The sequence below is a fragment of the Nyctibius grandis genome, chromosome 1 (assembly GCF_013368605.1).
Source record: "Nyctibius grandis isolate bNycGra1 chromosome 1, bNycGra1.pri, whole genome shotgun sequence".
In the NCBI taxonomy this organism is placed as follows: domain Eukaryota; kingdom Metazoa; phylum Chordata; class Aves; order Nyctibiiformes; family Nyctibiidae; genus Nyctibius; species Nyctibius grandis.
In genome coordinates, this window is record NC_090658.1 from 45,070,349 (window position 1) to 45,092,224 (window position 21,876).

The window sequence follows — 21,876 nt, forward strand, 5'->3', positions numbered from 1 at the left end:
CAAAGAAGGGCAATGAAGCTGGTGAAGGGTCTGGAGAAAAAGTCCTGTGAGGAGCGGCTGAGGGAACTGGGGTTGTTTAGTCTGGAGAAAAGGAGGCTCAGGGGAGACCTTATTGCTGTATACAAGTACCTGAAAGGAGGTTGTAGCGAGGCGGGTGTTGGTCTCTTCTCCCAGATAACAAGTGATAGGACGAGAGGAAACAGCCTCAGGTTGCACCAGGGGAGGTTTAGATTGGATATCAGGAAAAATTTCTTCACCAAAAGGGTTGTCAAGCATTGGAACAGGCTGCCCAGGGAAGTGATGGAGTCACCATCCCTGGAGGTATTTAAAAGACATGTAGATGTGGTGCTTAGGGACATGGTTTAGTGGTGGACTTGGCAGTGCCAGGTTAATGGTTGGACTTGATGATCTTAAAGGTCTTTTCCGACCAAACCGATTCTATGATTCTAATACCCAGGGGATCAGGCTTTGCTTAGCAGCCAAGACGACTGGAAACATTCACACTGACACAGCGCAGGCCTGTGGGGGTACATGGCGCCACACGACCCCAGAGGCCAGACCCCTGCAGGCGCTTTCTCCCCAGCGCCTGTGCGACTGCCACAAAGCTCACGCGACTTCTACGACCGACCCACGAGACCTGCCCGTCCCTCAGCCGGTCGCACACCCGAGCGGGCGCCGGGGCCGCGATTCAGGTTCCCGCCCTGCCGCCCGCCACCGCCCCTCAGCGCCGCGCAGGGCGCCAGGCGTCGCCGTTGGCTGGGCCCCACCTGCCGCCGCCTGCGCAGGCGCGGCGCTCCCGTGCGCCAGCAGGATGGAGGGGGTGCTGGCCGAGGCGCTGCTGGCCTGCTGCGGGGACCCCTGCGCGCTGCTGCGCGCCGTCAGCGCGCCGCTCTCCGCCGAGCGCGCGGAGGCGCTGCGCCTCCTGCTCCAGCGCCTGGCGGCGGGCGGCCTGGCGCCGCCGGGCGAGGCCGAGGCGCTGCGGCGGGCCGCCTGGGAGGTGGCGCTGGAGCGGTGCCGGCCGCTGCTGCGCGGCGGGGAGGGGGCGGTGGCGGCGGGCGGGGGGTGCGGGGAGGGACTGCGGATGGTGCGGGCGGCGCGGGGGGCGCTGCGGCACTGCGTGCAGCTGTGTGGGGCGCCGCTGGCGGCGCGGCTGGCGCGCGACGCGCTGGCGGAGTTGGCGGCGGGCGGCGGGGCGGGCGCGGAGGCGGCCGTGGAGGCGCTGGTGGCGGCGGCGCCGCGGCTGGAGGAGCCGGCGCTGGTGGCGCGGTGCGTGGCTGCGGCACTGGCGCTGGTGCGGGAGGAGAGCGAGGAGGCGGCGGCGGCGGTGGTGGCCGAGCGGCTGCTGCCGGCGCTGGGCGGCAACGAGGCGGCTCTGCGGCGCGTCTGGGAGGGACTGCTGGGCGCCGGCGGGCCGCCGTGGGCCGGGCGGGCGCTGCTGGCGCTGAGCGCCCTGGCCGACGCGCTGCTGCCGCGGGGCCCGCCAGGCTCCGGGCCGGGGCTGGACGCGCGGCTGTGCCCGCGGTTCTGGCGGGTGGTGCAGGAGGGTCTGACCGACCGGGACGGGCTGTGCCGCAAGCGGGCTCGCTACCTGCTGAAGCGAGCGGTGGACCTGAGCGGCGGGCAGCGCGCCGAGCTGCGCTGCGCCCCGGACGGCGGAGACGGTACGGCGGGGCGGGAGCGGGGAGCGCGGCTCAGCCCGGGCTGGCTGGCGGAGGGAAACGTGGTGTTCTCTTGTCAGAGTCGAGCCTGTTCTGGTGGTCTGCTGAGAAGAATGAGAAACTCCTGCAGTTTTGGGAAACTTACATTCTGATAATGGAAACTTTGGAAGGGAACCAGGTAGGAGCACCGTGAAGTCTGTGCTCGCCCTAGTTCCGTGTGATACCGTGCTCGTGTACTGCACATATTTCCATTGGGTAAAATATTTCCATCGTTGGTGATACGGTATCTAAATAAGCATTAACAGGAATATTGTTATATCGATTTTTTAATATTTAAAACACAGAATGCGTAATTCGTTTGGAGTAGATTCAGAACTCTCCTCTGAAATAATTCCGGTTAAAGCAGAGGATTGAACTAAGAAAGAAAAACTTGGATTGCAGCTGATTGCGAGACCATGGGTAACCTGTTTCTTAGTGAAAATCAAGCTGTTGCACTTAATAACCTCTTCTCAGTAGAGGGGACTACATCTGTATAGTAAAGCACTTGTGGCCTTGGGTGAAAATGATTTTGACTGTAAGTGTCCAGTGGACTCGGCAGAAAGATTCCAGTTGACTTGAGGCTTCCAAAATGGTATGGTATTGTGCTGTTAACTCTTAGCTGTGTGGCTGCCTCTTTGTAGTTATTTTATTTTATTTGTACATAACTGTCGTGTAACTGAGAGAACGGTATTTACCACAATGCTTAATTTTAGAGATTTGTGCTGCTTTATTCTAATTTTTATGAATAGAATGGTTGGTTATTAGGAAGTATTGTTCTTATGATACAGTAGCATGGTAGTATCAGTTTTTCCTCACTGCTAAACTACAACTGAGTGTTACATATCAAGTGCTGGGACCAGTTGCACGGGCATTGCGCATTTGTTTAAATGCAGTTATATTGTCAATTATTATATTAATGCTATTGATATTAAATTCTAGCCCATGAGTAAGTGCCAGTTCCTAGGTTTGAGATATAAAGTGACTACTTAAATCTGATTTGCATTTCAGATCCATGTCATAAAGCCGGTATTACCAAAACTAAACAGTTTATATGAGCATGCTGTATCAGGGGAAAAAGGTAAGATGCAGCTTCTTCTGAAACATAGAAGTATTAGGCAGTTAAGTCACATTTTTTTTCCCCTGCTGTTTTAGTAGCTGCTTTTTGTTATGTTTTGTTTCTCAAATTAGCTTTTTTTCTCGGTGGCTATTCCAGTTTTTGTGGGTCCGCTATATGCATAGGTTGCTTGGCAAGCATGCACAGGCAGTGCCACTCTGCTCTGAGAAGAAATCCTAGCATATACTTATCGCTTACTATGTTATCTTGAAATATTTTTTTCTGTCAGCAAACCCAGCTAAATGGTTCTTTTCCACTATGTTTTGCTTTACTCAGCTAATGTGAAAATAAAACAAAGCCAGAGATTCTTGGGGTGGGTCATATGAGCCAAGTCACCTGCACAACTCTGTAAAAGGGGGGGAAAAACCCCCAAGTTGTTGGAAGTGAGGAGAGAAGAAATAAAATGCGTGCTGAGACAGCATGTTGAAGGATGTAATGTCATCTTCTGTAGGGCAAAACAGAGCATATCTAATTGGTTGTGCAAGATGTTAGAATCACAGAATCAACCAGGTTAGAAGAGACCTCTGGGATCATCGAGTCCAACCGTTGCCCTGACACCACCCTGTCGACTAGACCATGGCACTAAGTGCCATGTCCAGTCTTTTCTTAAACACATCCAGAGATGGTGACTCCACCACCTCCCTGGGCAGCCCATTCCAATGTCTAATGACCCTTTCTGAAAAGAAATTCTTCCTAATGTCCAACCTGAACCTCCCCTGGCGAAGCTTGAGGCTGTGTCCTCTTGTCATATTGCTAGTTGCTCGGAAGAAGAGGCCCACTCCCACTCCACTACAACCTCCCTTCAGGTAGTTGTAGACTGCAATAAGGTCACCTCTGAGCCTCCCCTTCTCCAGGCTAAACAACCCCAGCTCCTTCAGCCGTTCCTCGTAGGTCAGACCCTCCAGACCCTTCACCAGCTTGGTCGCCCTCCTCTGGACTCGCTCCAACACCTCAACATCTTTCTTGAAGTGCAGGGCCCAGAACTCGACACAGTACTCAAGGTGCGGCCTCACCAGTGCCGAGTACAGAGGGACGATCACTTCCCTAGACCGGCTGGCTACACTATTCCTAATAGAGGCCAGGATGCCATTGGCCTTCTTGGCCACCTGGGCACACTGCTGGCTCATGTTTAGCCGGCTGTCGATCAGCACCCCCAGGTCTCTTTCCGCTGGGCCGCTTTCTAACCACTCTTCCCCCAGCCTGTAGCGCTGCATGGGGTTGTTGTGGCCAAAGTGTAAGACCCGGCACTTGTTGTTGAACCTCATGCCTTTGGTCTCGGCCCATCTATGTAACCTGTCCAGATCCCTCTGTAGGGCCTTCCTACCCTCCAGCAGATCGACACTCCCACCCAGCTTGGTGTCATCTGCAAATTTGCTGAGGGTGCACTCAGTCCCTACGTCTAGATCATCTATAAAGATATTGAACAGCACCGGCCCCAGAACTGAGCCCTGGGGAACACCGCTAGTGACCGGCTGCCAGTTGGACTTTGCCCCATTCACCACCGCTCTCTGGGCTCGGCCATCCAGCCAGTTTTTAACCCATTGAAAAGTCCACCTATCCAAGCCCCCGGCAGCCAATTTGTCTAGGAGGATGCTGTGGGAGACAGTGTCGAATGCCTTACTGAAGTCTAGATAGACTACATCCGCAGCCCTGCCCTCATCTACTAAGCGGGTCACTTTGTCATAGAAGGAGACCAGGTTGGTCAAGCAGGACCTGCCTTTCATGAATCCATGCTGGCTGGCCCCGATGCCCCGATTGTCCTGCATGTGCCGTGTAATGGCACTCAGGATGATCTGTTCCATCACCAGAGATTTGTAAAGTGGGAAGACTATTAATGTGAAAGTGTTGCAGGTGAAAACAATGTTGGTATGAGGAGAGTTGCAGGAAAAAGGACATGGTTTTTGCACTTGTTAGTCATTTTAATTTGTAACTACTAAAATTTAGAGGGTAAGTTTTGAAAGCCATCTTAATTTTTTTTTTGCATTGGAGATTTAGCAGAGTATTTTTATGAATTTGATACCTATAATCAACTTTTTGAATGTCCTATGAACTGACTGTGATGTTGTCCAGAATGTTAATATGTTGTGTTTTAGTATGTTAATGTGTCGCTGTTACTTCTGTGTCAGTTCAGAAGAATTTGCTTTTGTAACAGGTTGTTGGCTGTTTCACCCATCATGGTACATGTGCATTTATAAACGAATGTTTGAAAGTGAGAATAAAACATTGACAAAGGAAGGCACTCTTCATTTTCTGGAGCTTTATGAAACAAAGCATCTTCCAAATTCACTTGTTTTTTCGGAGGTAAGGGTGTTACTGTTACTGACCAGAACAAACAGATGTTCTAATTTGTAATATGTCTTAACACTAATTGCCTCAGTAGTGTTGGAATTAGACACATTCTGTAAAAATACCCTCTTAGCTGTGCAAGTGATAGCAATATTTGTAAGTAGTGTCAAATACATAAATAATTGAAAAATGGCCAGGCTAGAGGGAATGTGTTTTTTATTCCCATTTTTCAAACTAATGCTCTCTAGTTAAAGTTGGCTCTCAGTTTATTGAGATTTGTTACCAGAAGTGAAATTCTCAGAGGGGTGATTGGTGCTTCAGATTTTCAGAGCCCCCTGAACCTCTCTAAAATTATTAATTAATATTAATTGGTTGAACAGAGTGTTGGATAAATCTGGTCAGCAGACTTCAAGTCTGTGCATATTGTCTGCTACTCAGGGATGGATTTTGAAGATCCATTGCTAGATAACCCTGTGAGGAGGTGAATGTCTCTGTAGTGTAATCAGTATATTAGTGTATCCCATTAAAAACCACACTTTAAAATATTCCATGTGTGGGAAGATATATTGTAAATTTGAAGTTCTTATTTTTTTTTTTATTAGTATCATATGTAGGTTAACTCCCCAAGCAGCCTACACCTTAGTAAGGAATGGTCTATATTATACTATTATTTCTTCCTTCTCTCCTTCATAGAAGGAGCGTTGTCCTCAGAGGTTAACATTACTGATTTATACAAATTAAGTCAGCCTCTTGATATCCAGTCAACCTTAAAACACACCCTAAATCTTTCTACTTGTGTTTGGCCCATAGTCTTTCTTTTATTTCATATTTAAATATCTTTTCTCCATCTGTTTCCCAAAAGGATTTCTTACTTGCCTGCACCTTTCACAATGCTCTGTGAAATGTACACAGTGAAAAAATTGCATTGCTTGTTTATTTTCCTCCTCCCCCTTCTCTTTAGTTTCAGCCTCTTTTTGCTCCTACTGTTTACTACTAGCAAGAGTATTCTCTAATTTCTGATTCTGTCCTTTTAAAGCCTGGTGAAATAAGTCTAGTTAGCCTCTATGTAACAGTGCCTTGCAAGTGTATGTTTAGCCATGGTTGTTCTTCCCTTTTGTCAGTTTGTTATTGGACCGTTGATGGATGCCCTTTCAGGAAGCTCCCTCTATAGCAGGTAAGCCACTGATTTTTTTTTTTTTTTTTTAATGTCTATTGGAAATGTATTCTAATAATACTGGTTTGAGTATGTGGGTAAAATCTTGGATAAAGGAAGACACATAAATAAACAAATGGTGTTGCTAAACTCACTGACAAAAAGTTTTTCAGGAATGGTGGGTGGCTGTGAGTAAGATGAAATAGGTTCAATTTTATCCTAGTAGTAGCAACACAGGGATGCCTCAAGGTCCTATTTAACACCTGGTGTTGAAATATTCATTTGGAAATGAAGTGAGATATGATAAATTAATAACTTAGTGAAGTACTTTATCTTCGCAGTTTCTTGCCACAGAGAAAGAAGGGGCTGCTCTAATTGTTGCCAACTCATAGCTGATGGAAGTGTTTTTTTGACAGTGCCTGATTATCTTTTGGTAAATGAATACTTTTTCACAGGAGACTTTGTGGTTGACAGGTGACAGTGGCCTCCCTTGGTGTACATAGATAAAGAACAGAGAAAAGTTTGAGGAGTTACAAGTTGCTGTATGTTCAGTGTACTGATGGCATTTCAGTCATTTGTGCTGGTTGCATGGAGAGTACTGAGAATGGGGAATAAAGTGCTGAAGGCACTTCATGCACTCAGCATTATGCCAGGTGCAGTGGCTTGGGTGATTCAGCTAGCAGCCTTAAACTCAGTTCAGGATGATGTTGGAGGAGCCTTGACTGTCTGACCTTGTTAGGCAGCTAGAAAAGTTGATGCTGTCTCTTTATGCACTTTTTTGGGGGGAGGGCGTGGGGGAAATGTGACTGTTGCTTATGAAACTGGTGATCAGTTTGGATTGGGTGATTGGTCGCATCCCCACTACATACCACTGATCTTGTCCCGTGGACTTTGGAATCCAGCTCCTGGAGGCCCATGTCATTCTGTGGGTGCCGGCACAGGGTTGAACTGACAGAGCTGTTTCTTACTGTGGGCTCCACGTAAGATGCTCTCAGTCCTGAGTAAGTTGACTTGAGGCTGCGCTTGAATGCCAAAGTGTGCTGCCACCATGTCTTTGTAGGTGGCCAGGGACAGTCATGCTGTTGTGACCATACCCATCTTCTGTGTGTTTGCTGGGTGCTGTTGGAATATTGGTCTAAGTGGAGGACGCAAGCCGATGCACTCCCATCTCTGTGGCCTGTTGGAGCAGTCCCTGCAGTGATTTAACCACTGAACTGCACTTTGTTTTTGTTCAGGCACAATCCTACTTCTAGCTGTTAACATGCCAGTTTGTATTTGATGTTTTAAAACCCAACAGGACACCGAGTCAGTTAATGGGAGCCTGTCCTCCTTTGGGAATGAGGCTACAGAAGTTTTTGGCTACTTATCTCATGCTTCTTCCAGAGGAAGAAAAAGGTATGTTTCAATTTCACCATTATCTTTTTTTTAAAGAAAGAAACCAAATAAAAACTATAGACCCATTTTCCATATCTTATGTAAACATTTACCACTGTTTTTTTGCATTACTTGAGAGAAAAAAGGGAGTAGCTCTCCTTGTGGCAGTGGAGTTTCCAGAGAAGAGAGAGGTCTTCACAGGCTTTGAGGGATGCTGCAGTATTAAGCTATGGAATTGTTTTAGGGGCAAACTGAAGCAGACGTACTTTTTTTTTTTTTAATTAAAAAAACAAACTCCTAAGTTCTGAAGGTGAACACTGTTTGCAGATTCTTTTTTCATCGTTTGTCAGCGTGGATAATACTGTGCTGAGCAAAATCTTCAGCACTATTCATTTGTTTGTTTTGGGGGTGTCTCGGTGTGGGTTTTTTGGTTTGGGTGTAGGTTTTCTTTTTCAGCCTACCTGCCAGACTTTTTTTAGTCACAGCCTGTGTAGTTAGGCATTCAAAGGAGCCAGTCCAAGTACTGAAGCAGGAGCTGTAAAAGGATTTTTTCATTGTGAGGTTGGATGGAGGAAGATTTGAGATTGTCTAAATTTTGGTGTTAGTGTAGGCTGAAAAGAAGGAGCAACCTTTGACAGACCAGGATTTATTATCTGATCTAATTGAATTAAATAAGTGTAGAACCAGCTCTGTTCAGTACCATGTATTTACAGGTATATATTCTGGTAGGAAACACCTTACGTGTTTGTAATGCCATAGATGCCCTATTTCTCTGCCCTGTCCCAAGGCATGTATTTTATCACAAAATGGAGGGTCTGTGATTACCAACCCTGAGACTGGGTGACCTGCTTTTATGAATTGTAGCTGTGGTGACTTGTTGAGGCTTGCTTTGGCTGTGCCAGCATCCATTAAACTAGTCGAATCACCGTGTACTTTGGTCTGCCATCACACAGACTGAGTAGCACCTTAAAAAAGGAGTTGTCCAGTACTCGAAACAATGAGAGTTAAAATTCCATTACTGAATATGGTGATTAGTGATTTCACCAATCAGGTTTATTTCTGGTTATCTCCTTGTCATATTAACTTACTGACAGATGTCTTTGGAATGTACTTTTTTCATTGAAATTTAGGAGATTATTCTGTTGTTTTTCATTTAATTTTCGGAAACAATCATAACACTCTCCTGCTGGGGTCTGTGTTATTTAAATGCATTGGAGAACAAGAAATCACTCTAGATTGTTTGTTTTGTTTACTTTTATTTTAAGGTAGTTTCCTGTTAAAATTTATTCAGAAGATGACAAGTAGGCATTGGTGTGCTGTTCCCATTTTGTTTCTTTCTATGGCTCTGGCGTATATCCCTGCGTGTAAAGTACTGGGCACTGAAGGACTTCGTGCTTTAAGGTAAAATGTACACTGTGTTGTGTTCTTACAGAATTCTTGTAAAAAAATACGCTGAACATTTGGAGAGCCAGGATTTAATTAATGTTTGTTACTTCTGAGAGGATGCAATAGTTGTGCATGGGCATGGAAGGTTCTCTACGTCTAATTCACAGAGGAAAACAATTTAAGAAAAAATGTATTCATATCTCTGTGTGACTTAAGAAATGAGTGTTTTGCATTTCAGTCCTTTGTCATTGCTTCTTTTTTGGCATCATTTTTCCCTGGTCTTCCATACTTCCTAACTGATATATATCAAACTTCTTCCTTTTCTTCTAATTACATTAAAACCTTGTTTAATGGCAGTTGAGGCTGTATCAGGGGACAGCCCACAAAACTGAAAACTGAAAGACTTTTAAACAAAAGGCTAGGTAAAAGTTCTTGGCATGCATATTGTCCTTAATCACACTGATGTTTCCTAAGTATCTGCTTTCACTTCCTAGAGCCACTAAAAATCAGTAGTTTTTTCCAGTTTAATAATATTTGAGCTTTGAAAGAAAATCTTACTGGTGTTTGAAGGAATATTGGATAAAAGTAATGTACCAAAAAAAAACAAAGGCAAAAAAAAAAAAGACACACCTCTGATGATAAAAGAGCATTGAAGGTTGCTTTCAGTTTTGTGCTAGACTGAGAATTTGATGGCAAACATATTTTATTTTTGTATTTGTTACAGACAGAAATGCAAATACTAAGTTATCAGTTTGAACTGTTGTGATCATGGGGATTGTTCCTTTAGTTTTGGTTTTGTTTTGCTCCCCCCTGCCCTGCCCCTGCATGCTTTTTATCTTGTCAGGTATATGCTTATCCAAGTTTTAATATCAGTTTTTGAAAGTACATATAGCAGTAGTCTTGGTTCTGGATTGTATGCTGTCTGATCAGGCAGTGATTGTGTTATACTTAGTAGAATATGTTTGTTAAATGCAGTCTTATATATTGAAAATGGTTAATAAATAGCAAATACATGAAAATGTTTGAACTTTCTAAGTATGTGTTTTCTGCAATGCATATTTCTCCTCTTTGCAGAGATGTCCTCCAGTGTACTATGATTACACATCAGATTTTGTTGCGTGGAGCTGCTCAGTGCTATCTTCTTCAAACAGCTATGCATTTGACAGATGTGGTGAGTTTGGTTTTGTTTTTTTTATTTTCTTGTGTAATAGAAATACACTAACACTTCTACAAGGTAAACAGTATTCAAAAAATTGATAAATACAACCTGGAGCAACTGATTTTGCTGGATTTGCAATTTTTTGAGTGACTAAAAATTGTGCTATGTAAGTATGGGTATACTTCTGTTAACTTCTGGTTTTCATGAGATGTATTTTTTTAATTTCCTTTTACTAGTTGATGTTTTCTTGTAGGGTTTTCATGCAGTAGCTATGGAAGAGTATCCTATTATGATATCTACTATATAAACTCAGATTTTAACAGACAGAAACTAAATGAACTTTTCTGAAATACCTAAGAGAGTAGAAGTATTCATAACACCAGAATGCTAAAACTACCATTAATGTTGAAATAGCAAGACCTTAATTATTCAGTAGTCAAAGTATTCATGTTTTGGTTTTCTTAAAACATGCTTGCTTTCTAGGTAAGCGGACTGTCATCCATGTTGTGTGTTATGACTGTAAACTTGTCTGAGCAGAATTTTCTTTTCGAAATACAGAAATAGTACTTATCCGTGACTCTTACTCATTTATGTACACTCATTTAAAAGGTGTCATCAGTGAATAGCACTATTCTTTCAGTTGTTCACGAACTTTGAGATAGATTTTAGTACTTAGGAATATTAAATTGTGTTCCTTGGTAAAAGTAAGTTGGTCCCAAAGAGGCAAAAATGAGTCTGTGTCATGGAAAGGAAAAAATCAGTTTCTTTTTCAGAAACTTTTGCCAGATGATGGCAAACTTATTGAGTTGTTATATAGATGTTACCTGTTATATATTATGTTGGCAACTATTGTATCTTGATTAATTTCTTCAGGAGAAAGTGTCCCTCCCAGAAGTTGCAAGCTTTCTTCTGTCCCTTAGACCAGAGGAGTCCCTAAGGAGAGATACTATGTTATGGACAGAGGTGAGAACTGAAGCTGTTTTATGTTCATCAGACAGTTTTTAATACCTGTGCAAATGCATGATTTAGTATTGCTAATTTAATATTTAAATAGTTAGCTGCTTTTGCATTGGTACATTCTGGAATTCGTGGATGTGGAGTCCTGATGGATTTGTGTTTCACTTGAAAGTTGTGATTACTATTTTTTAATGCTATAGAGACATTAATGTTAACCCTAAACAAATTGCTCAGCAGATTCAAAGTGGAAGAATTCTAAGGTGGTTGAAGGTAAGGTAAGATGGGTGGGGAGAAAAATATGACTTTTTCTTTCTTCATGCAGAAATTCTCAATTCTGCGTAATAAAAAGCTTTTTCTTGAGGCGGAGGTTTTTTTGAACTCCTTCAGAGCTTTTATGTCCCAGTTCATTGTGTTTCCTAGAGTTTGTCTGGGTATTGCAGCTGTTTGGTGTAACCATATTGAAATGCAAATCAGAAGCAGGTCTTTACTCGGGCTTCTGGTCCTTCAATACTGGTCCTTTAAGAGACTTCTGTGTGTTTGTCACAGTCCTAGTCTTCTGCATCCTTTGCCAAGATTGTGGGAACTAAAATCGCTATTAGTAAGCCTGTACTGGTATCTGTAATCTCTGCCATCAGGAATACGTGCTCACTCCTCTACATATTTGGTAACTTCACAGAGAGTGCAAAATGGGGCATCTTATGGAATCCACAGAGCAATAACTTGGGCTTCTCTCTCTACTTCTATTAATGAAACCAAGTGGATGTAACATCCTCAGCTGAAGCTGCTCTTGCTCAGCGGATTCTACAGACAGTTATTTCTGTATATCATATATATCCTCTTTTTGGCTACTTCCTTCTCATTTCCCCTTAACTTTCTGTTGTAAAATTTCATTTGATGGAAAAGAACACTATTTTGTAAGTTTGTTCTATCTGTAGAGGGATAACCTGCTAGTATGGTGCATGTTTCCCCTTTCTCTTAGTCCTGAAATTCCTGTCCAAGATAATGTGGGATCCTGAGACTCTCTGAATGGGCCAGTATATGGGCCAAAAAAATTCTGTAAGAGCTGCCTCTGAGTCGCACGTTGTTTGGTTCAGCCCAGCACTGGCAGGAATGACAGGGTTATCTCAAAGGGAAAAGTGTGCCTACCATGGACAATGAGATTGTAAATTTTAAATTTCCAGAGGATATATGTTGTATGTCTTTGCAAGATGCAAAATGCTATGAAAAAGCCTCAAAGAAGAAATTATTTTATATATAGGATATACTGGAGCCAACTGAATACATAGCCATAACTTTGGTTAGTTTTACAGCAGTATAATGATAAATTATCTTTTGCACAGTGTCCTCTTGTTCTGTATGCTGTTCGTTTCATCCTCTTCTGTTGATTTTTTGCATAAAAATTAAAAAAACCCCACAGCTCTCACAAGGTAACACTTGGCTGTAGGAAGCCCTTTTGACATAAAGGAAATTTTGACAGTCTTGCTTTATTTTAAGAGCTGGGTTTTTTCTTATATTGGTACCAATAATCTTTTTTTTGGGTGCTCTGAATTAGTCTCTGGAAGAACTTTTTGCTGTATTAATGAGAGGGGAGTAGTCTGCTAAGCTTCAAGGTAGCTCCAGTTAATACTTCTCACAGTGTGGATTTAACAGTGCTTTAGTGAACTGTTATGTTGGTAGTGTCAGTACAGAATTGGCAGTTATGGTTAAATAGTAACATACTGGTTTTAATTTAGCTTTGCAGTTGGTTACAAGTGAATGACAGGTGCTTCAGAAAGTCGATAACCTCTGATTTTGAACATCAAGAGGCATCATCATTATGTCAATATGCACACAGTCTTGTGGGAGAGTATCTTAAGACACCAGCATCTGAAAGTAAGTTAAATGCTTATTAATATAAAAAGATTTTTGAAGATAACTTAAACAAAAAATTACAAAAATCCTTTGAATTTTAGGAGAGCTGCTTGTTTATTTCTATTTTACCTATTTAAGTTCTACCTAATTTGTGGTATTCATGATTCTTAAGTTTGAACTTTATTTTCTAATTCCAGTTTTCCTTCATAAAATGCAGTCCTGCAGTACTAATCGAAATTAAGCCTTAATATTCAATTTTAATGCTGCACTGATGCTTGTCCATTAGATTTCTTTTGTTACTTTTTTAGCGGTGCATGAAAATACTAGAGTATGGGGGCAGAGGAGAGTACAAGGGAATGTAAATAGGTACAGGCTGTGTAGCCTTTCTCAGCAGAGGTTGTAAAATGACTGAGTATATTTATGGAGAGAGATGCCGTGTAGTTACGCGGCTTGGAAACTCATTACACACCTTCCTGCGTAGTGATGTTCTTTTGATCTTGGACTGCTAGCAGCAGGTGAGCTGCCACATGTTATAAGCAAAGAAGGTTCTTCGTATGCTATATCAATATACAGATAAATTCTGGAGGGGCGTCTTTGTTCACTGCCACATTTTAAGTTATTATAACTTAAGTGCAGGATTTGCATTCAGGTATATTGAAAGGAATGGCAAAATGACTTTTTTGAATACTTTAACTTTTGTGTGGCGCTCGCTTATTTACTACTTAAGTACTGCAATCGTAGCGGATTTTATGTAATTTTATAATGTCAAAAGTCAAAAATGAACAGTTTTAAAGGGTTATACCTGTAGGAGATAAAAAAGCTAGGTCAGAATTTGCTAATTATAAATAGCTTCAGAAGCTTCCTGTGACCTGTGAAACTTCACTTGATTGTCTTACGGTTAGAAAAGTTGTGAGCAAATTTTGTCTATTGATATTCCAAGGTAAATGCTTTGCTAAAAATTTTGGCAGATCTCTTCTCCTTCCTGAAATGTTGTTCAGTCCTTGGTCTATATTATCTGTAATTCCATGGCAAACATCTGTGTTTCACTTCTAAAATGTTATGTTTGTAATTTCCTGGTTCGATTTGAATCTTTGCATGCAAGCAGCTCTGTGGAAGAAAAAAAAAAAAGCCATGTCCAGCTGCTTGAACTGGACCTTCAAAGTGTGTTTTGTTTTCTAAATTCCCAAAGCCAAAAACATACCAGTCAAAAACCCTAAAACTGGCCTGTGTACTACTATTTAAGAAACAATTTTATAAGTATGATGATGTGGTCCTGCATAGAAGATTGATGAAAAGAGAAACTTCAGGTAGTTTTTTTATTTCCTTTTGACAGAATAGTTCTAGTTCTTCATATAACTTTTAGCTGGTCAAAATCACAGCTGTTGTTTCTGGTGAAGCATACTGGAATTATGTTCTTGGTTAACTTCATTTGAATATGCTAATATTTTTTTAAATCAATAGAAAAGCATATTGGGAGCTACTACATGATGTAACACATTGCCTAAAACTGATTTCAGCATAGAGGCTAATGAGATTAGCCTCTTGGAGGTGTAGAGGAAAAGCAATTGTCTTTGAGTTTAGTTTGTATCTAGATAAAAGAATGCGAAAAATTAGTAGTAATACTCTTGTTAGCATTAAGTGGTGTTATAGTACTAATTTATTTTGATAAGTTATAAAAACCAAAAATTTAAAAAATTAATATGAAGTTATTTTTTAAATACTGTGGAAACCTTAAAATATCTTTAATCAGGAGAAAATTGCTTTATGCCTGACTGGTTTGAAGCTAAGCTTGTCGCAACAGTGATTCTGTTGGCCGCAGACGTGGAGCAGATGAGGAATAAATACAGGTAAGTATGAAATACTTATTTTAGATTTCCCTCTTTTCAACCCCCCTGCTCCTGAAGGATCTGATAGAATCCTGATCAAGTCAGGAAGTTTTCCATTTTTCGCTGTAGACTTTTGGTCAACCTGATCCTTCCTTAAACCTTGTCCAACTGTTGCTGCAAACATACTGGGTAACATTTCTAAAGATACTTAAGTGACTTGGAAACGTGTATCCTATTTATTTCCATAAGCGACTTCAGCACTTAAGGCTGATGCTCAGAAGAAGACTTTCTTTTTAATTTTTGTTTTTGTGTAGTGGAAAAAGCAACATAGAATGGATTGAACTAGAGGCTTTCTTGAACCCTCTTCTGGATGTCTTGATGAAACTTGGCAGTAATGCTTACATACCAACACTGAAAACAGATAAAAGCCTACAGCTTCTCTTGAAGTTATTGCAGACCCGTTCGTTAAAATGTTCCAATACACAAGATGGTTAGTGACATCTTCGGTATTCTGTGTCTTATATTAATTATAGTCTAACTAAAACTAAGGTACTTAATGTTTTAAGGCTATATTGTCAAATTATTACTAGCCTGGAAGAGGTAAATGTAAAAGTTGACAATCTGGCATATCTCTCATGAAATTGAGCTGTAGCTCCAGTACTACAGGGGCTCTTTTGAAGGTGTCCCAAGGACTGGGAATTGAGAATGTGGAAGCCCTCTGAGAAAGTAATTGTTAGTCATGAGGATTAGATTAGCAGTTAGTTAAAATTTGGAGAGTGTGACCATATTACAAATATTTATAGGCCTATTTTTTGCTAACATATGGATTCCGTAAATCATTTAGACACTTCAAAAAGAAGTTAGTACAGAAACCCAGCCTAACCTGCTTAGTTGCCCCAGGTTCAGCCAGAGCCCTCCCTGAGTGCCTAAAGTGATCCTGCTAGACATACTGTTTTCTGAGTTGACTGATAGATACTTTTGTCTCAACTAACACTGTTTAGACTGCAAAAGACAGGATGCCTCTGATTATTTCACAGTATTGGGAATGATTTCAGTAGGCATGCTTAACTGACTTTCTTCAATTTGACCTTAGTTAAAAAGCAAGGCAGTAAAGAGGTACCCACTTAAGCACAAACCTGATGATCTGACTGACTGGGAGTTTTGGCCTCCCCACAGATCGAGCATTTTAACTTGTAGATGTTTCAAGTGAGTCTGAACAAAAGCTGTGGAGTCCGTACTATTTTTATTAGAACTTGGTCAATTTGTAACTAAGATAGATCTACAATTTTTTCCTTAGAGCAAGTGAAAAATTGAATTATTTTGATGAATTAGGATGCTGAAATGGAACAAGAGCAATCTTGGCATTTGGTTTCTGCTTCCTTAGATTGTTTTCAGATTTTTTTTTCAGTATTTTTATAACATGAAATACAAGAAAAGTTTTGGAGCAGGAGCCACAGATCTAGGGTCTTACATGAAAAAAAAATTATTTCAGGTTCTGCATCCAGATTTCATAAAGATGTCTAAATGCAGCATTTTAAAAAGTGTGTTATACAGTCACCTCGCTCTTGAATTTTAGCTGTTTGACTGAAACACTGAGCACTAATTATATGCAGACTGTTAAAGTTCATATTATGGGGTGGTCTCTGCTGGAATGGATTCCTTCGGGTGAAATTGATGTGCCCCAGCTGCCAGTGTGCATTCAGTCCACAGCGTGAGGCTAAGAGCAAGCCTGAAGCAGAGCCCTCCAAAACACACGTGAGCACGTTAAGTTTTTAGTATCAAGTACTTAACTCTGTAAATCATTTCCTTACGTGCCACCATGCTTGCTAACGTAATTGCTCCTGCCTTGAGAATTTTGATACCTGACTTAACGTGTTAAGTTCTGCTAACAGAGTTCTTGAGACATGGCGAGGCTGGGCATCACAGTGTCTCTGTCGTTTTGACCGCCCCCATAGGTACTCCAGTAGGGTAGAGTCTTTCAAGAGGCTTTCAGAATTGGACTTGAAATGTTATGTCTTTTTGTACTAAGTTAATATAAGAAAAGTAATCCTTGTTTATTTCCTACAATGTTTTTGTGCTTCTTCCTCCTGCACAGGAGAGCCACCTAATACATCTTCTTTCTGCAGCTGTGAATTGACTGTGTGGAGGGGTGGGAAGGGTAATGCTGTAACAGAAGTTTTGTTCCCGTGTTGATTAAAAAGGAGGTGAAAAGTCTTGTCTGTCAAATGGAAAAAGATAAAATGAGAGGGGAGAAGAAAGGAATTTAAGCTTATAAAACAAAAATAATAACAATTGGGAAGTGTTTTATTTAAGAATACTTTAATAGGGTTGGACATGTCTGCAATGCATGCTGAAAGCAGCAGCGTTTTTCTACAAGTTCTGCTGTCTGTACTGTTCTTAGATGTCACTAAACAGTAAGTTTTTGCTAATTATTTTTTTGATAGTGTTACAGAGCCACTGGTAGTGAATCGAATTTTACAGTATTACAAGTTTATCTGAAGATTTTCTGAATTTTAATTGCAGAAGATGTTTCAGTGATTTAAGACTTGTGATGAAATGTGATAATAATCTGACATAGTTAAACTATTCTAAACAAATTAAGCATTAGAAATACAGTCCAGTGAGCTATTTTAATAGAGAACATTGAAAGTAAGTACAGTATAGATTTGGAACTTCTGGAAATACGTCCCTTTATATTTCTACCTTTTCAAGGTCTTCCATTTGATAATAATTTCGCTACGTGAAGTGTAACTCAGGGTCAACTCCAGAAAAAAACAGCAGATACAACCTCTGAGTAACTCTGCTAAATACTGAAACTAATGACTGATATTTTCAGAACAAGATGGTCACGCAGAGTATCTTAACTCCATTTTCATGTTGATATGTTATTTCTTTGGGTTTCAGCTAGCCCTTACCCTTGAAGCACAGATTGAAGTGTGGTTGCAGTTAAATATGTTTTACCAGAGGGATCTGCTTCCCTTGTGTAATAAACTTGTGTCTTTTCATTTGTGAAATGCTATGGATGTGGTATACTTTGTAGCCTAGGCTTTTCTTAGAAAGAGTATCACGTTTCATGCTATAACTTTGCGTTTTTGTTTATAGTGTTAAGCCAGGAAGCGACTTGACTGAAATCTTGTTAAGATTAGTCCATATCCAAAGCTGAATTATTTCTAAAAAGAAAAAAAAAAACCCAACCAAAAACCAGTTTTCACTTCTGTGCATATTACAAATGAATAACTGCATTTTTCTCACATACAATAATTGCTGGATATGGGAACTTTTGTTCTTTATTAAAAAGTAAGTTCACTAATAAGCTGTTTTTGCAGAGAGTTGAGAATAGGATGGAAGTGTGCATTAAAAGTTGGGAAATTATGCTTTGGTCTTCTGGTTTTGTGTGGTTTTTGGTTCACTAATTTGTGATACATCTCGGGAAAGAGTATCATCTGGTTTGATTCTTTCAGCCCTATGGCTTACACTGCTAAGCAGTACAGAGCTGTTTTTAAGGTATTCTTAGGTATTTGAATACTTATTACTGTGTAACTTTGACTCTGTGACTTAATTAAGTCTGCATGATATAATACATTTCTTAAGGAAAGTGTATTTCTGTATGTTAATGTATTTTTTTTTTTCTTTTTCGCACAGATGCGGTATTGTTTTTTATCTGGAAATCTCTAATGACACCTGTGGAGAGTATTCTTGAATTTGTTCTCCGGCAGCTTACTACAAATGAGTTAAGCACTGTAAGTAATTATTATGAGACATACTTTGGCGTGGTTTCTCTTGTTAATTTGATTTACCAGTGTTCCTAGTTTTCATATCAAATCTTTTAAACACCTAGAAAGTCAATTTGCATAGAAACACTTCTGTTAACTTTTTTTTGAATGGGCACAGTGAGAATACAGGTGTCTTGTTAGTGTCTGTAGTCCATATTCTCTGTTTCTTCTCAAATCTAAAGAAATCATATAGTAAGAAAACATGAGTATCATCATACTGTATTGTATCTACTAGTACAGTTGTGGACATAAGATGTTTGGAGACTTTTAGTACTCAGCCAGGTTAACATCTTTATTGACTATCTTCCACTGTTTGCTCTTTGCTGTGGCCAGTGTTTAAGTTTATACCCCAAAGAAACAAGTGACTTTTGAAGCAAAATTACTTGATGGTAGAGGAGCTTGACTTCTTTAAAAATACCCTGTTGAATGTATCAAAGAGCTGCACTGCTTTTTAGTGAGAGAGGAAGTACACATTTCCTTCTCTAAAGAACTTTCAAGTGATATGTGGATAGAAAGATACAAGACATGTAAAGCAAAAGTTTACAGACATTTCCAGGTGGAGAAAGAGGAATTAGAATGTAATGTTGATGAGAAGAATGATGGTATTTTTGGAAGAAAACAGATTTGAGAAGGAGGAATTGGTGGAAGCTAAAAAGGAGAGTAATTCTCAAAACTCAAAAGCTCAACAAAAGGCAAAGTAGGAACTTTGAAAACAAGGTAAAAATAGATTAGAAGTTTCAAGAGAAGGATACAGAGTAAGATAAAATGAAAAGTTGTAAGATCTTCACAATTCTTTTAATTGTGACCTTTAATCGTGTCACCTTTAATTTTATACCATACAAAGCAGAAAACCAAAATAGAGATTTAAAGAGAAGGCATGAATTTAAAGATTGTTAATTTAGTGGTCTGTATTTAGGTAGACTATTGGGAAGAAGGGAGAAGACCAGAAGGATTGGAAAGGAAGAGGCAACTGTAATGAGGAGATGGACAAAATGTAGAGTGGCATTTTTAGAATTATTTAATGAAGAGTGAGTTTAGAAAAGAAAACCAGTTAAGGCTTCATAGAGAAAGTTGTATGGACAAGTATGCAGAAATAATAATGAACAGAAGTCAAATTTACTTCTTGTGTCTGGGAGAGTGAAAAAAGTCTGTAAGTTGGAGGGGGAAGGAAAGCATGTGTTTCTGCAAGGGTGGAAACTGGGAGAGGAGCACGAGGCTCTGGGGTACTTTCTCAGAAATAGTATGGAAAGTACAAATGGAAGGAGAAATGCAAGGAAAGAAAAGATAGTGGACAGTCCCCAAAACATGAGTGCAATGGAAGATCGATGTGAAAAGTCGTCCTGTGTTAAAGCAAAAGTTAGGGTTGAATCAGGAGAACGGCTTCTGAAGGTAAGTGAAAAATTAAAGGTGTATTTTCTCTCAAAACTAAAGAAGGAAAAGTTCTTTCTTCATGCAGTTCCTTGAGTGCATGGCTTTATACAGGGGTGGTTTTTTATGATACATGGAGAAAAGCTGCAAATACAAGAGGAGAATAAAAAGCCATAAAACAAGAAAGATATAGCCATGAGATAAAATGCAGTTGGGGAAGAAGTGCAAGGTGCACTATTGTGTGTGTAGAGGGTGCAGTGCTGTGCCATGTTGCAGTAACTGAGTTGACTTTGAACACTGCTTCTGATACTCAGGCTAGCTCAGGTGTTTTTACATGGCATTCCTTTGGGCCCAGGAAGGGAAGTAAACTTACCAATTAAAAGAAGCAGAGATTTCTTTCAGAATTTCACACAGTTGCTTCTAAGGCATACTCCAGAGCCTTAAAACTAAAAGAACTTCTAAGATGAAAAGATTTAAAAAATAACAAAAAAACTCAAAAAACTAAAGAAAAGGTTGTTCAGCTGCAATGACTGCTGTTTTCCTTCTGCTGTCATTGTTACTGTTAGTTTTCTTTCATTTCAGTTTAAGTTTCCTGCTCTTAATGCTTCAATTCACCTTTGTTTCCTCATTTTTAGGTTGGCGATCTGGATCGTTGTGATCTATACTTAGCTTTAATTCCAGAGACAGTGAATTTGTGCTTGCAAGTCAGCTGGAAGAAAGTACCCTCTATCAAGAATTTCATTTTGTCCCTGACAAATGCATCTATTCGTAATCTTCAGGAGAAAAATTGTGAAGAGGTAATTTAACATTATTTACAAAAGTAAATATTAATATAAAATAAACCAGTAAATATTAATTAAAATAAATATTTTATTTGTAATGCTCATATCATGTTTAGATTATATATAAATAATTATATAAACATACTGTAAATACAACTTAATGTACAAATATTTATAAATATATTTTATTATACCTATTAATATAAATCTATTATAGATAATAAAAAGTTTGTGTGAATATCCATGTGTATACATATTTCCTAAGGCATATGTGTCTCTAGTTGGCAGTGTATTGTCTATATAGCTGAAGTGAAACTTTAGTTGTAATAATGGACTATGCGTACTCAAAAACTTTTTCCTCAAATACGAACCAATCTTACCGAGGAAGTTACTGTTAAATGAAAATGCCTTCTGTATTAATGATCTGTTGAATTTCCAAGCTGGAACATACAGAGAAAAAGAAATTCCAGAACCCAGCATTGCTTTGACTTTTTCGTATAGTTTTGTTCATTGTCCCACAGTTGTACGTATTAGGCTAGTATATCTGAGGTAGATGTCTTTTTAAAAGGTAAAGAAACATTAATAACTTCTATAAAAGGAGGAGATTTAAATTAAGATTTGTTGGGCAGTATAATCTTCGATATTTTCTGGGTTGAATTATTGATCACGAAGTTAATAACACATTAAAAAGACTAAGTATTTTATTTGCTAGGTTTACTTTTCTAAGGAAACAAAGAGCAAGACTTTATTTTTTTTTTCTTTGGTTATGTGAATTACATACTTACTCCAGTAGTTTTAAAGTAAACATTTTATGGTTCAAACTTAGTGTTAACTGGGGGCCTTTACCAACTTCTTTTGAAGTCAGTGGAATTATATTGTCATGATGATTTCTTCAGTTGCATATATAGTACATCTTCAGTTTAAGAAGAAAAAAAGAAAATGCTGAGCAGTTACAGATGAGAAGAAGCTTTTCTGTACTCTAGACAGCTGAAAGTAACAAAGATATTTAAATAGCATTGAGCTTTTAATACTATTAGGGAACTATATGCTTATTGACTTTTTTTTTAATTGAGACTTTTTATTTCATGCCTCTTTGAATATATGCATTTATCACACAAAATAATCGTAGTAGATGTTGTGACCTTTTAGC

At 39.9% G+C, this 21,876-nt stretch overlaps 1 protein-coding gene across 1 annotated transcript in view; it reads left to right on the plus strand.

The window, feature by feature from the left end:
• The first annotated feature begins 811 nt into the window (after positions 1 to 811).
• Positions 812 to 21,876, plus strand: part of TARBP1 (TAR (HIV-1) RNA binding protein 1) — a 40,315-nt gene continuing 19,250 nt past the window's right edge. Inside the window, exons 1-14 of the mRNA XM_068398827.1 lie at positions 812 to 1,661; positions 1,739 to 1,836; positions 2,706 to 2,775; positions 4,964 to 5,112; positions 6,219 to 6,271; positions 7,548 to 7,645; positions 8,890 to 9,025; positions 10,085 to 10,181; positions 11,043 to 11,132; positions 12,860 to 12,998; positions 14,728 to 14,824; positions 15,118 to 15,293; positions 18,446 to 18,543; positions 20,580 to 20,741. Coding sequence (XP_068254928.1) covers positions 812 to 1,661; positions 1,739 to 1,836; positions 2,706 to 2,775; positions 4,964 to 5,112; positions 6,219 to 6,271; positions 7,548 to 7,645; positions 8,890 to 9,025; positions 10,085 to 10,181; positions 11,043 to 11,132; positions 12,860 to 12,998; positions 14,728 to 14,824; positions 15,118 to 15,293; positions 18,446 to 18,543; positions 20,580 to 20,741 — 2,313 coding nt within the window. The remainder of the gene's footprint in view (positions 1,662 to 1,738; positions 1,837 to 2,705; positions 2,776 to 4,963; positions 5,113 to 6,218; positions 6,272 to 7,547; positions 7,646 to 8,889; positions 9,026 to 10,084; positions 10,182 to 11,042; positions 11,133 to 12,859; positions 12,999 to 14,727; positions 14,825 to 15,117; positions 15,294 to 18,445; positions 18,544 to 20,579; positions 20,742 to 21,876) is intronic.